The sequence below is a fragment of the Amblyomma americanum genome, chromosome 5, assembly GCF_052857255.1.
Source record: "Amblyomma americanum isolate KBUSLIRL-KWMA chromosome 5, ASM5285725v1, whole genome shotgun sequence".
NCBI classification, from domain to species: Eukaryota; Metazoa; Arthropoda; class Arachnida; order Ixodida; family Ixodidae; genus Amblyomma; species Amblyomma americanum.
The window spans coordinates 183,532,439-183,546,866 of record NC_135501.1 but is presented as its reverse complement, the minus strand read 5'-3'; the positions used below and the strand labels follow the sequence as shown (position 1 = coordinate 183,546,866).

At 46.1% G+C, this 14,428-nt stretch overlaps 1 protein-coding gene across 1 annotated transcript; it reads left to right on the top strand.

Moving 5' to 3' along the window:
* The first annotated feature begins 1,168 nt into the window (after positions 1-1,168).
* Positions 1,169-13,130, top strand: LOC144134449 (chymotrypsinogen B2-like). Its single transcript, XM_077667361.1, has 6 exons — positions 1,169-1,180; positions 4,279-4,359; positions 5,629-5,758; positions 9,306-9,539; positions 10,735-10,877; positions 12,963-13,130. The coding sequence occupies exons 1-6, from the start codon at positions 1,169-1,171 to the stop codon at positions 13,128-13,130; spliced, it is 768 nt and encodes a 255-aa protein (XP_077523487.1).
* The last annotated feature ends 1,298 nt before the right edge of the window (positions 13,131-14,428 follow it).

The window sequence follows — 14,428 nt, the reverse complement described above, 5'->3', positions numbered from 1 at the left end:
TTAGTATTTTTCCTGATTGTGAGTCCCTCTCATAAGCAGAATCTTCTCGTTAAGTGCCAATAAATATTTGGCATCTTTTCATTGTTCCGTACAAGGGTAGATCCTCCGATTTATTGTTTACATGAGCATGCCACGTTTGGATGTTTTATGTTATTTAATGTTAGATAATAAGGCCTTTGACGAAAGCTGACAGGCCAGCAACAACTACCTTCGTTCGACACATTTACACCACATACTTCTTTCGTGCGGGATTTTTAATTGTCTCATGAGCAGGTGCCGCAGACAGCACCGCGCCTCAGTCCAGCTGGAGGTACGTCATGCTTGATCGGGCCGAATTTTTTGTTTTGTATTGGCTTTTCGCGTACTTCGTATTGCCCCGCAGAGGCAATGTAGGCTACGTCTTACACGCTCCTGAAAGATGAAGCTAACTATCGGTACAAATTGCAGAAATTCTTGAAACACGCACTTTTCGGCCGTAAATAATTTATGAACGCATTTTTTTTCATATATCGTAAGATTCTACTATAACAAACTATTTAACTGCAGATCTCCCGTCAACAGCATTGAATAGTTTTGCTATTAACGTCTTTGCTTTCGTCAAAAACTTGGCCCATTTCTTCTCTATGGCAGTCTTAACTACTCGATGCGACCGATGGACATAAAAGGAAGATTGTGCTACGCATCGGAAGAATGAAAAATTACTTCAATATTTCCTTAATAGCATATTACAGTATTCCACCTGCGCTGACTCACAATTAAACTTGAGTTACGCTAAGGCGCCCGTGTTCTGTGCGATGTCAGTGCTCGTTAAAGATCCCCAGGTGGTCTAAATTATTCCGGAGCCCTCCACTACGCCACCTTTTTCCTCCTTTCACTCCCTCCTTTATCCCTTCCCTTACGGCCCAGGCAGCTTTTAGCCAGGAAACTCTCCAGCTAGACCTGGAAAATAAAATTATAGACTTACTGACTTATTGACTAAATAAAGTGCAAGATGCAAGGAGTAAAATACGGAACCGGGCGAATTGGGGATACATTGTATTCGAACAACGCGAAAAAATGTACACTAAACGTACAAAAAAAAATCCCTGAATCTCGTCCAAATGAAAGTGCAGCCATAGACATAGCGAACTGTGGCACACAGACATAGCGAATTGTGGCACGCTCCAACATGCCGCACGATGTATGGTACACATAGCCTTTCAAACACGTTACCCCGTCTTTAGAATAAATTTCATGCTGAAAATTTTGACGTGTCCCGAGTATGCCGCAAAGATATACAGAGTGTATGTGCTACCTTTTATATTGTAACATGCATATTTCACTGCTTCTTTCGAATTCTTTTCATGAAACGGCGTTCTTGATGTAACCTCAGACGCGCTTTGTTTGGGATACTTTCTTTCTGTTCTTTTGTTTGCTATTATTGCTGTTTCATCCCCTATCTTGATTGCATATATGTTGCTCTTCATGCTGCATGCTGCCCTGTGTTTAGGGGCCTAGGGGCACGTCAAGCCACATCTTACTGGCTTTTTTCCCTCGACCCTCTTCATGTGTACATGAGAAATAAAGAATAGAATTGAATTGAATTGAAATATTTTAGAGGCGTCAGCGATTGAACCTCCGCACAAGTGACGTGCTTCCAATGGTGCCGTAACGCTTCCCTGTAGCTCCGCCTTTACTCATCCGCACTAGTGCTCGCCTCCCTGCCTCTCCTCCTCCGTCCACTACAGCACGTCCCTCTTCTTCCTTTCTGGCTACTTGGTTTCCAGCCAACTAGCCTATCACTGGCGGATATAATAGCTTGTAACCAAGCTCCTAGGTGGAGCCACCATTTTGCTAACTTCCTATACTCGGCCTCACATTATGCGTATATTCTGATTCTGAGTTTCGTGAGTGGTAAGATTCAGTAACTATTCATAGATGAATGGTTGTTAAATCAGGATCCACTTGTACGCCTTTTGTGCAGGTCGCTGCGGGTGCAGCAAAAATGCAGGCGCCGGCATCTTCTTCGGGGATACTCTGGCTTCCAACGACTACCCATGGGTGGTCATTGGCCATTCCTCTCTTTCCGTTACGGCTTTTTACAGCGACGTCTCTATAAGAGTGAAGAGAGAGAAACCTCTTTCGAAAAATGGGGAGATCTTTGCTAGCGTGCCAAAACCTGCATCACGCTATACTTTGCATATGGGCAGATTCTGGGATAAGAAAGATGAAGAAAGAGAAAAGGATAAGAAAACAAAGATGCAAAGAAGTCATCAACTGCATCAGTTGCAGCCATGAAATTGTGGCGTAAGCGACGGCGCAAAAAAAACAAAATACCAGGGAGACGTAATTCCATTATGTGCTCTCAATACTGCCCTATTAGCAGCTGCTGATTCGTTTACCGGAAGTGGCCTCCGGTCCGTTGACGTCAGTTTCCTCCAGCCAATATGCCAATGGGAATGCTCCCGTCTGATGACTCCCCTTCCCTCCAACCGATCAGCGAATTTAGTTTCTTCCCAATGAGGTTTTTGTGCTGTCGCACTGAAAACTGTTGCTTTGTACAGTGCATAAATATCGTACAACCGTACCTACACGGTGGCTCAGTGGTTGTGGCGATCAGCTGCAGATCTGGAAGTCCTCGATTAGATCCCGGCCGCGGCGGTAGAACAAGATTCTAGAGGCCCGTGCACTGTGCGATGTCAGTGAATGTTAAAGAACTCCAGGTAGTTCCGGAGCCCTTCACTATACTGCGTCCCTCATAGCCTGAGTCGCTTTCGGACGTTAAATCCCCATTAACCATAAACCTACAATCACGTGATAGCCACGAAAAATATTATTCATGTGAGTCATCGAGTACTGAGTGCTCTCGGTAATGCGTTGTTTACGCTTACAAAATTTTTTGTACACAGTCAATAGACTGACCGTATACCTCTGTCTATGAAGTCTATAGACACTCTATAGACAAACACTAGAGAACAGTCTATAGACATTACAAATCCTATAGCCAATCTATAGATTTATGGCTATGCACTTTTAGTGCACAAAAATATTTATAGGAAGGCAATAAAGACTATAAGAAGTCTATAGACTGTCTATCGACCATTTTTATCTCGTTCTCCAAGATGGCGCCCCTCATGAAATCATGCACTGCAGCTCTGGTTGTTCTATTCTTTATTTACTCTTTAATTGTGGGGAGTGTGCGAATTCGGATTTAGATTTTTATTTTCGCCTCAATATTCTCACCAGCTGAAAAATTCTTTGCGAGTATCGACGTTTCCCCAAGTTGAATGAAGGACACTCTCAGACATATTACAGGTCTCTGATATTCGTAAATTCTCGACAAGCGCATTTTTAGTTACTCATTAAGTTCATGAACTCAATTTCTCGCATAACCTAAGATTGCACTTCGACAATCAATATATCCGCGGATCCCCCCTCGGGACACCTGCAGCTTTCTGCAATCGCCAAAAACGTACCGGATCAATTCTCTACGGTAGTCTTCACTATTAGGTGCTGGCGCAAGACAACATTTAAAGAGAACTAAAACACCTTCCTAGGCGAGACCATAAACTCCCTGAATCGCTATGTTGTGTTGTTGTGAGCACCTGAGCCAAATAATACACTTTAACAAGCAGCAGGGAACCCACAATCGCGCACAGAAGTTGCCGCCGTGTCGGTTAAGAGACGGTTATTAGATTCTTTCTAACGTCACGCCGCTACCATGTTGTTTCGTAGGCAGCGCAAAAAAAAGGGACGAGGGACAACAACATGCATCACCAATTAGCCCGGCAGCTTGCTCTCCTGAGCTACCATGGTCGTGGCACTCAGTCGCGTCTCTCCAGCGGGCCACAAAGCTCCGCCCCCAGGCCAGTTTCCGCGTGCGTCGGCAGTTTTTCCATCACTCGCAGCGAGCAGTTAAGACTGCCGTAGAAAACCAATGCGGAACGATTTTTGTTTGCAGAAAAAGAGTGCAAGCCTGCTGAAGGGATATCTGTAGATATATTGAATGCTATATATAGTGAAATCTTACACAATGTGAAGAAATTGCCTTCCTAAACTCTTTCCTGTAAAAAAATGATTTTGTCCAGAACCGTTGCGTATAAGAGACATTGACGCAATTTTTACTGAAAACGAAAATTTGACGGAGCTGTCCTCGGTGGTGTGCCTTAATGAAATACGCGCTGATGCTCGTTCGGTCTGAAAGCGCTTGATTTTAACTGACAAACTGACAATTCCATGCACGTATTCAACGCATTTGTTCTTCATAGTTTTAAATTCCCCGATGTTCTGACTTTGCAGGTAAGCATTGAGGTGTACTACAGGCCGCGGAAGCCCCGCGAGAATGGCACAGGCAATTGCTACACCATCCGCACTAAGCCCGTGAGTATGGCGTTTTACGTGCTGCACCTTGCAGGACATTGTCCTGATTACCTGTCCTGCCTTGGCTCATAGGCGGCTGTTAGTCTTTCATATGTTTTCCACAAAAATTTATGTTAGTCCAGCCCTGTCTGTCTTGAGTATACGTCTTTATCGGTCGGTAGTAACCATTTTGAACATCGGCAAGAGCTCCAAGTCTGTCCTGGTGCAATTGGCGCATGTTATGAGGAAGCTAAAAGCCTGACAACTTTCTCACTGTCGGTGCAGACAAGCCAGGGTGCTGTGACAGTCTTCTGGTCATTAAATTTACCGCCACATTTGGTACTACGACAGGAGCCAGCGTCTATCGCAGGGCAGTCAGATGCAACATACCTTGGCAGATTGAGAATGATTTCTCTGCTAGGAGGCTCGTAAGGAAATCTGTATTTGAATAAAGCTTAAAATGCAATGAATTTGGTTTGGAAACAAGCTTATTCATACATGTTCGCACAGGCATGGCACAACCTCGATTCAAAGTCTACGCTTCCGCAATATTTTCGCACGTGTTCTACAAGACTGCGAGTTATCTGTGATCGTTGAGGCAGACACGTGTCCAGGGGGAAGGGGGGGGAAGCACCTCCTTCTCTGACGGTTCTTTTCTCACTGCCTATTTTTTGGCGTGTACCACTTAACCGCACCCCCCCCCCCCACCCCCCGCAACACATAAAAGTACCTTGGTGCCTTCTTTATACAGTCGAACCTAGTTACAACGGAACAGTTTATAACGAGATAACGTATATAACTAAGGAATGATGATTCCCCTTGGAAGCTCGGTCAAGACGGGCTATAACGAAGCTGCGGCTACTACGAAGTAATCACCGGACCCCTTCAACTTCGTTATAACGAGTTTCAGATGTATCTGTTTTGGGTGGCACTGATTTTATTCAAGTAAGACACGGTGCTGTGTCCATGGCGCGCTCACTTATGACGTCATGCCAAGGGCGTCCGTTGCGTTTCGCAAGGATTTCATGACCAGACGGAAAGTATAAGAAGACTGCCTGAACCGAGCTGCCAGGGAAGGGATGAAATGGGTACAAAGACGGAAGAAAGGCACTTTTCTTTGCAGCTGTTTCTCACAGAAACAGGTGGGGGGGTCAATGAAAAGAATATTCGTCAATATACAGTGCCCGGTATCAGTGACGTGTGCACGGCGGCCTGGACAAATTCCATTGTTAAGCGTGTTGGATGCGAAAACGGCTGCTTATCGTTGACCTTTTCTCGTGGCACTTCCAGAGAAAGATGAGGAGGGCGCGATCCTTGGGCCAGAGCGAGATGACCATAGCGGTCCTCTGCGCGGGATCCTTGATCACCGGAAGGCATGTGTTGACTGCAGGACACTGCCTGCTTCCAGAGCAAGATGCGCGCGTGTTGCGACCTGCGCAGAAATGCCTAGCTGCGCGTCAGTTTTCAAAATAAAAATCTACTAGTAGACCACCGTACACCGGGATAAAAGGACCGATATTGCTGCACGGATAAATCTTCTGAGGAGCAACTGCATTGGAAAAAACTATTTGTTTATCCGAGAACAACCATTTAATCCCTTACCGACTAAACGCAAAACTATCATAAGCCAATATTACTTTTAATGAGACAGCACTACTTAGCGTCGTCTAAACCAAGAAAATTGCATGAAGCCTCGGAGTAACTTAAGTACGCTCGGGTTAGTTCGGAGAGGCGTCGCGCTAGCAGTAGACAGTGGGAGGACGGTATCGCATTACCTAAGTCGCATAACCTTGTGACGTCATCACAACCTGCCCACCGGACTGTGAGCGAGCTGACCACTGTGGCAGGTGGCAATTAAATTAATGATTGGCCGCGAGAGGTTGCTCAGGAAGAACGCGACGGGTCGCACAATCCCCACCGGTGGCAGCATCTCCCATCGCAGGGCAATGGTGAAACGCTTAACCGCTACACCACTGTGCCTGGAGCTGTATGAGGGTTCCCAGGTATCTAAGAATGTTAAGTAGATAGCGATAAATTCCGCATATATAGGCATTAACCCACTAAAGCTATCGTGTCATACCCGTAAGGCAGAGCTTAAGTGTCCTCTCCAATTGAAGAATTGACGCATGTTTCCTTGCGTCCACTCGATCTAAGTACGCTAAACCCCTACCACTTTTTTCTCCGATATAAGGGTTTGGAAGGAGGTCTGAATGTCGCTGAAATCGAGTTGCCCTCATTGGTTGCCTAAACTAATTTAGTACAACGGGATATTATAGCTTGAATTCTTCAGCTGGGAGCGCGCATTACAGCATAACAAAAAATTTGGAGAAGGCACTTAAGCTCCGCCTTAAGGCTATGACGCGATAGTGTTAGTGGGTTAATGCACGGATACAGATGAGGAATTGATAATTCTCCTTCTTGTAATATAATTGTTCAGCTAGGTGCGTGCATTACAGCATAAAAAAATTGGAGAAGGCACTTAAGCTCCGCCTTAAGGCTGTGACGCGATAGTGTTAGTGGGTTAATGCACAGATACAGATGAGGAATTGATCATTCTCCTTCTTGTAATATAATTGTTCAGCTAGGTGCGTGCATTACAGCATAAAAAAATTGGAGAAGGCACTTAAGCTCCGCCTTAAGGCTATGACGCGATAGTGTTAGTGGGTTAAAGCACAGATAGAGATGATGAATTGATCATTCTCCTCCTTGTAATATAATTGTTCAGCTAGGAGTGTGAATTACAGCATAAAAAAATTTGGAGAAGGCACTTAAGCTCCGCCTAAAGGTTATGACGTGATAGTGTTAAAGGGTTAATGCACAGATATAGATGCGGAATTGATCATTCTCTTTCTTGTAATATAATTGTTCAGCTAGGTGCGTGCATTACAGCATAAAAAAAATTGGAGAAGGAACTTAAGCTCCGCCTTAAGGCTATGACGCGATAGTGTTAGTGGGTTAATGCACAGATACAGATGAGAAATTGATCATTCTCCTTCTTGTAATATAACTGTTCAGCTGGGAGCGTGCATTACAACATAAAAAAATTTGGAGAATGCACTTAAGCTCCGCCTAAGGCTATGACGTGATAGTGTTAGTGGGTTAATGCACAGATACAGATGAGGAATTGATCATTCTCCTTCTTGTAATATAATTGTTCAGCTAGGTGCGTGCATTACAGCATAAAAAAATTGGAGAAGGCACTTAAGCTCCGCCTTAAGGCTATGACGCGATAGTGTTAGTGGGTTAAAGCACAGATAGAGATGATGAATTGATCCTTCTCCTCCTTGTAATATAATTGTTCAGCTAGGAGTGTGAATTACAGCATAAAAAAATTTGGAGAAGGCACTTAAGCTCCGCCTTAAGGTTATGACGTGATAGTGTTAAAGGGTTAATGCACAGATATAGATGCGGAATTGATCATTCTCTTTCTTGTAATATAACTGTTCAGCTAGGTGCGTGCATTACAGCATAAAAAAAATTGGAGAAGGAACTTAAGCTCCGCCTTAAGGCTATGACGCGATAGTGTTAGTGGGTTAATGCACAGATACAGATGAGAAATTGATCATTCTCCTTCTTGTAATATAACTGTTCAGCTGGGAGCGTGCATTACAGCATAAAAAAATTTGGAGAAGGCACTTAAGCTCCGCCTTAATGCTATGACGCTATAGTGTTAGTGGGTTAATGCACAGATAGAGACGATGAATTGATCGTTCTCTACTTGACATTCATAGATCCCTGGGGACCCTCATACCCCTCCTGCCGCAGCAGTGCAGTGGTCAAGCGATGTGCCACTGCCCTGCTATGGCAAGTGCTGTCAGCAGTGGGGCTTGTGCGACCCAGGTTGCTCTTCCTGAGAAACCTTTCGTGATCAGTCATTAATTTCGCTACCACCTGCTGTGGTGGGCAGTTTGCTCACAATCCGCTGGACAGGTTGTGATTACTCCACAAGGTCAGCTGACCTAGCGGCCCCCCAATCACCTAGGTTGCTTTTCCAGGAATATTTCGTGTGTTTTTTTTGCTCACTGTCAACGCCACCGACTCCCGCTTTCCTGCGACACGTGCTCCTTAACATTATCGCGTTAAAATAATCCTGGAAGCAAATTTTCTAATAGCAACATTTCAGCACTGCTCCACAGCCGTACCTTTTATGCATGCTGCAGTCTCGGCAGAAGTCGGATCATTGCATGCCTGCAATACAAATGTACACAATAAAGAAATTCACACGGGAACCTAATTACCATTTATGTCGGCAGTGCAATAGCATCAAAAGCTGCCAATTTATTTAGCGGGAATAACGTCATTTCCGCTCTTATGACGCCATTCTCCTGCAGCCATACGGAATTATCGGCTCTGAAAACGTCATACTCCTGCAGCCAATGGAAATTACCCGGACTGGTGACGTCAACTCTTTCTAGAAAATGGGCGATTTTTATGACCGACGACGCATATTTTTCCCGATGAGACTTTTAATACTGCGGCATTAATATTGATGCTTACTCTCGCGTTATACTGCAAGAGATATATCCACCAAAGCCTCCTGCTTCTATAGTGTGCGATAACTGTGAGTGCTCAGCTAGTCGTTCGTACGTGAAAGCATATTATCGCGTCACGTACTGCAACTTCATGTTTTGTAGCGTGCACGCGCTTGATTGTTTATTTCTAGCTGATAATTCTAGGCGGCGATGTCGAGCCTGGCTCGGCACTCATGAATTACACTAAGGAAGATAAACCTTGTCTTGCGACTACCTTCCGTGTATACAGAAGCTAGCAACGTCATCAGGATTTCTGCCTGCAGATTCACAAAGCTATCTGCGTCGTAAATCTTGAAAAGAGGCACCCTCGCCCTGGTGTTCTTTATGATTTCCACCAGAATCGTAACTGTCACAGTCAGAGAATCGCAACTCTGCATTCTGCTCACCCGTCAGCCAAAACAAGCAGACTTCTTCCGACCGCGCAGGGAGTTCGAGCCCGATACGTGGTACGGTACGGTTCAGTGAACAAGGAGCGTCAGGCCGTGGCTTTCGTCATCAAGGTGTACAAGCATCCCAACTGCCACCTCATTAACTCCGACTACGCCGTCGACGACGTGGCCGTGCTAGTTCTCCACACTGACATCCACCTGACCCCAGTGTGCCTGCCCCAACCGGGGGCACCCCTGCCCTCGCGAGTCATCGTCGCGGGGTGGGGCAACACCGTAGCGAGTGAGTGTTTTCACCTGGGTGTGGTTTGCGGAGCTGGGGTGAAGTCATTTGTGGCCTTCAACCTTTCCTTTTTTTGGCAGAACGTCTTACTTTGTTGCTGTAAACCTATGCGAGTGGAAGGGGTGGGGGTGGGGTGGTGCGGAGGGCTCAGTATGACTCGATTCAGGCAGAATCCGATTTTAACCGTTTCATCACTGAGCACCGACGTAGTTTATGCGTTCCCGCTCACCAAACTTAATCACATGTTTAATTCCAGGAAACGTGGATAGGCAGCACGGATTAACGTGCCCATATCCTGCTGTTTTACGCTGGGGAAAGGGAAATGGGGAGAGAGCGAAAGCGGGTGCCCATGACATACTAATGGGGTCTTCGACTGGTCACTCTAGATCGCTCTAGAGCGCTCTGAGAGGCGACCGCACATTCGGCTGGTCGAAACCGGCCGCTCTGACTACATTCGGCTGGTTCTTTCTGGGCGCTCGCCTCCAGCTCAGAGCGCTCTGACGCGCTCCGAGAAAAAAGTCGGAGCGGTTCCGAGATGAATCCACGTAACAAAGCTACTTCCGCCATTTCGCGAAAGCGGTGCGAGGCCTCGGCGTCCCCTGCGCGTAGGCAGAAGCAAGTGTAGTCTTTTGACGCAGTGGTAGCGTCCTTGCTGTGCTGTGTTTTGCGGGTGCCGCGCTGTATGAGGCACAATGTCCAAGAGACGCCGGATAACTACGCTAGGAACGCGGTCTGTGTTGCTGTCGCATGACAACAGCAATTCCAGCAGCAGCTCAGACGAGGACGACACTGCTATCCACAAGGCGATGTTCGAAAAATGAGCGTCCCGTGGGACGGAAAGCCGGGGTAGCGATCGATACAGACTAAGCGGCGACCGCGATGCAAACTGTGTGCGGCCACGTGCAGCTAAAGGTAATCAAGGGACCTTACGTGCGGCTACTGTTGACATCAGCAGCGGTGCCGCGTAGTGTTTCCGGAAGTTACGTCCCCCTTCTGCCTCCTGCTCTTCTGCTCTAAAAACTCTCTGACCATTCGGCTTGACTAGTCTCGCTATGCGCTCAGAGCGAGAGTGGCTCCCACTCTGCCAGATCGTAACCGGATCGCGGGAGCGACCAGTCAAAGACACCATTAGATGAACCACACAAGGTGTCGATAGACTGTTCATCAGTTTTTTTTGTTTTTGCGTTGATCGCAGGCGTCGAAAGCTTCGTTCCAACGGACTGGCTGGAAGTGGCTCTGATGGACGTGATTTCCAAGGAGAAGTGCCAGAGGGAGCACTCGTACGCCGACCTCCATGACCAGATATGCGCCGATGCAAACAATGGGCTCCCGGTGAGGGTGAGTGATCAAATCACTTCCTTGCCACTATTACGGCCATCATCATCATATTCCCCAGCTGAGTGCTACGTTAAGTGCACCGAAGGACAGTCTTTCCGCACTCATATTTTACGCATGGCTCAATTCCTTACCTGACTCTCTGTTACGCCCGATTAAAGCTGCCTTCACTGGACGTCCTTCCGCCTCCCAGGCAGAGCCCCAATTATCTGTTGTTATCACTGTTTCCTGCCAAAGTTCATTTCCATCTGTTCACTCTAACTGGGATCTTATCACCCCCGTTTGTTCCCTGATCTAAGCTACTCTCTTTTCGCAAGATATCACAATGCCGTGGCACCGTCGTCTGCTATGGTGCGTGGTAGGCTTACCACGCTTGATGAGAATCCGCCTTTTTTCACTTCGAAGCGGCGCCATCTGGGCAGTGGAGAAAATTCGTCTGCTACTGGCTCAAAGCAAACGCGCGTAAGAGACGCATGCGTGACCCGGTTCCACGAGGTGCCAACTGCGCCCGCGAGGTGGCAAGTGCGCGCTTGACAGCTGCCGCCATCTGTCGCATGCGTCTGTCTAACATCTAACATGAACATCTAACATGAACAGCGCATGCTCAGTAGGAGTTGGCGGTTTGTTTTCACCCAGCGGAGTTGACCACCGGCGAAATCGTGGTTTGTTACACTTTGCGACTAATCTTATTATACAGGACTTTCAAGGGGATGCTCTGTGTTGTATTTCTAATAATTCGGATTACGTGGGTTCGATATATAAGGGCTCTACTGTAGTTGTCATGTTACTAACAGTGATTCGTTCATGTGATGACAAAATTGTTTGGTCATGATTGTTAATAATAATAATAATTGGTTTGGGGGGAAAGGAAATGGCGCGGTATCTGTCTCATATATCGTTGGACACCTGAACCGCGCCGTAAGGGAAGGGTAAAGGAGGGAGTGAAAGAAGAAAGGAAGAGGTGCCGTAGTGGAGGGCTCCGGAATAATTTCGACCACCTGGGGATCTTTACAGGATTGATAGAAATTCCATTTACCTCTCCTTTGAAACCCAGGACGGCTTTTTCTCTACCGAAGCATGTAGAGCTGGTCTCACACCTGAGCGCTGACTTTTTTTTTAATTCATTGCTTCTTTGCCCTTCGATTATGCGGAGAATTTCATCGTAATGGGAGTTTTGAATGGTTTCCTTTCCTTTCGAAGTGTCTCGAGGGAGTCCAATTGGCATTGTCTATGTGCCCTTTACTTTAGACTCGAAATGGCATGGTACATCCGCGGCTGGAACAAGGCGTGATTTCCTTTAAAACCTAATCGTTCTTTTGGGTGAGGGGGAGGGTTCCAACCAAACAGAAAGTGCTGGTAAATATGCTTTCAGCGCTGAGAGTCTCGGCAAGCCTGAGTATTGGATAGGGTACACGCAGTACGCCACGATTTAGAAAACGGTTGGTCAATGTAGAGAATAGATTGCGTGGAGTGGATCACTCGTTTAATCAGTCAATATATGTAATAATAAATCCACTGATTTGGTGAATAAATAAGGGCTTGGTACATTTATCAACTGATATAGATTATTGCTTACATTCACAGCGCAAAGACGAACACGGACACGAGGGGAGACACCACAATGCGCCGAATGTTATGTTATTTTTATCATATTGTTATGAATGTTATGAATATTATGTTAGTGTTATGAATGGAGTCAAATGAGTTTATCAGTCCCATAATCGAATAATGAAGTGGTTCATTTGTTGAACCTACAGTAATTAATATTCATCTGGATTGCTATATCTCTTATTTCATTAAGTGATTGACTGACTGACAGACTGATTTATTGACTGAATGATTAATTGGTCTATCGCTCATTTCATTGACTGATTGATTGAATGACTGATTGATTCATTGACAGACTGATTGTCTGACTGATTGATTATTGATTGACTGGCTGATTGAGTGATTGATTCAGTGGCTGGTTGATTGATTGATTGATTGATTGATTGATTGATTGATTGATTGATTGATTGATTGATTGATTGATATAACAACCTACCCACTCTTGCCGCCTTTTCTCTTTCTCCTCCTCCCTCTCTCAAGGGCGACTCCGGCGGCCCGGTAATGGCCAGAATCCCTTCGGGCGAGTGGACTCTGGTGGGCTTGGTCTCCTGGGGCAACGAAACCCATTTCCATACGTCGCCTACCGTGTTCACAGATGTGGGGGTGGTCCTCACGTGGATCCAGGGCGTCGCCGCCCTCCCTGTCTGACGTGCACGCCGCCCGATATTGGGGTCGAGCTTATCGCCCATTAAATGATCTAATCTGCGTTGTCCGATCCATTTGCGGCCGTCTTTGTGCAAATTAGAAGATTATCGCGCTTGTTGATTTCTCTCAACATCACTGCGCCCTGAGTCCGTGATCAGTACGGTTCGGCATGCTCGGTCGGCAGGGCTCGGGTGCAGTCAGGTGAACGATCCGTATACTAACAGAGCGCTGACTCAATGGTACGGACCGTTTATGCGAATTTCCGTATGTCAACATTTTTAATATGTATCAGCAGCGCGAACACAAAAAGGAAGAAGAAGGAGAAGATAGTGCAGAGCTCTGAACTTGTTTTGTCACTCGCGCTTACTCGAACCCTGTTTTTCCATTTTGTTTACACATGTCATTCATGCTTCATAACTTTGATCTCTTTGTATAGTGTGATTCCTGTTATCTTTTCATGCCCTGTAAATCGTGTGGGTCCCCGTTTGTTCGCGTGGCTTGATCACTCCCTCTGGTGGGCTTTTCTTGGTGTTTGTATATAAGTGCGGGTTCAGTTTTCGTTCAAATATAAGTTGGAAATTCAGCGCTCTGTACTATCTTCTCCTTCTTCATTTTTGTGTTCGCGCTGCTGATACATATGGATCGCAACCGACTAGCCCGGCAGATGGTGTTATTCAACATTTTTAATGAGGCCTTCATACATTGCAGGTCAGTGCGAAGTGTAGTATTTTGGAGTAATGCCAACTGCACGTATGAGATGACCTGACTGGCGGACAGTTATGTGACAGCGTACAGTCGCTTTCTGCCGAAGCAGAGACCACAGTGTTCATCTTGTTCTGCTGCATCTTTATTACGGGACTGCACAGGCACATGCACAATCCGCAAGAGTCTTTCTTCAATCCTCCACAGTGATGAAGTCTTCAGAGGGTGATCGTGGCTTGAATGCTCTAAAGTGGAGAATTAGGGGTTGAAGAATCCGTCCACTAGAGCTTCACCGGTGACAGCGCATTCAGTAGCCGTTAATTTACAATTTCCGACTGCATCTCTGACGGAATGAAGGCGCCGGTCAGTAAGCGTGTAAATGAGCCATAGGCAACATGCTGTGCGGGTTCTACGATCGGCCACAAAGTCCTGCAACGTGACTGATGTAATAATCTTGGGTTATAGGCGTAAGATGCTTTTAGCTCTCATTCATTCCTTCCTTCCTCGAACATCATTCCTGAACTTGGGCCATGTTGACACCGAAACCACAGCCGAAATTTTCAGTTATTCACACAACTTATCATTCACACAGCTTGCTC

Bases quoted from the DNA above. Each gene is read 5' to 3' on its own strand.
- LOC144134449 (XM_077667361.1), top strand. The intron at 4,360-5,628 runs GTGAGTATGGCG...TGGCACTTCCAG, and splicing joins ACACCATCCGCACTAAGCCC to AGAAAGATGAGGAGGGCGCG. The intron at 9,540-10,734 runs GTGAGTGTTTTC...CGTTGATCGCAG, and splicing joins GTGGGGCAACACCGTAGCGA to GCGTCGAAAGCTTCGTTCCA.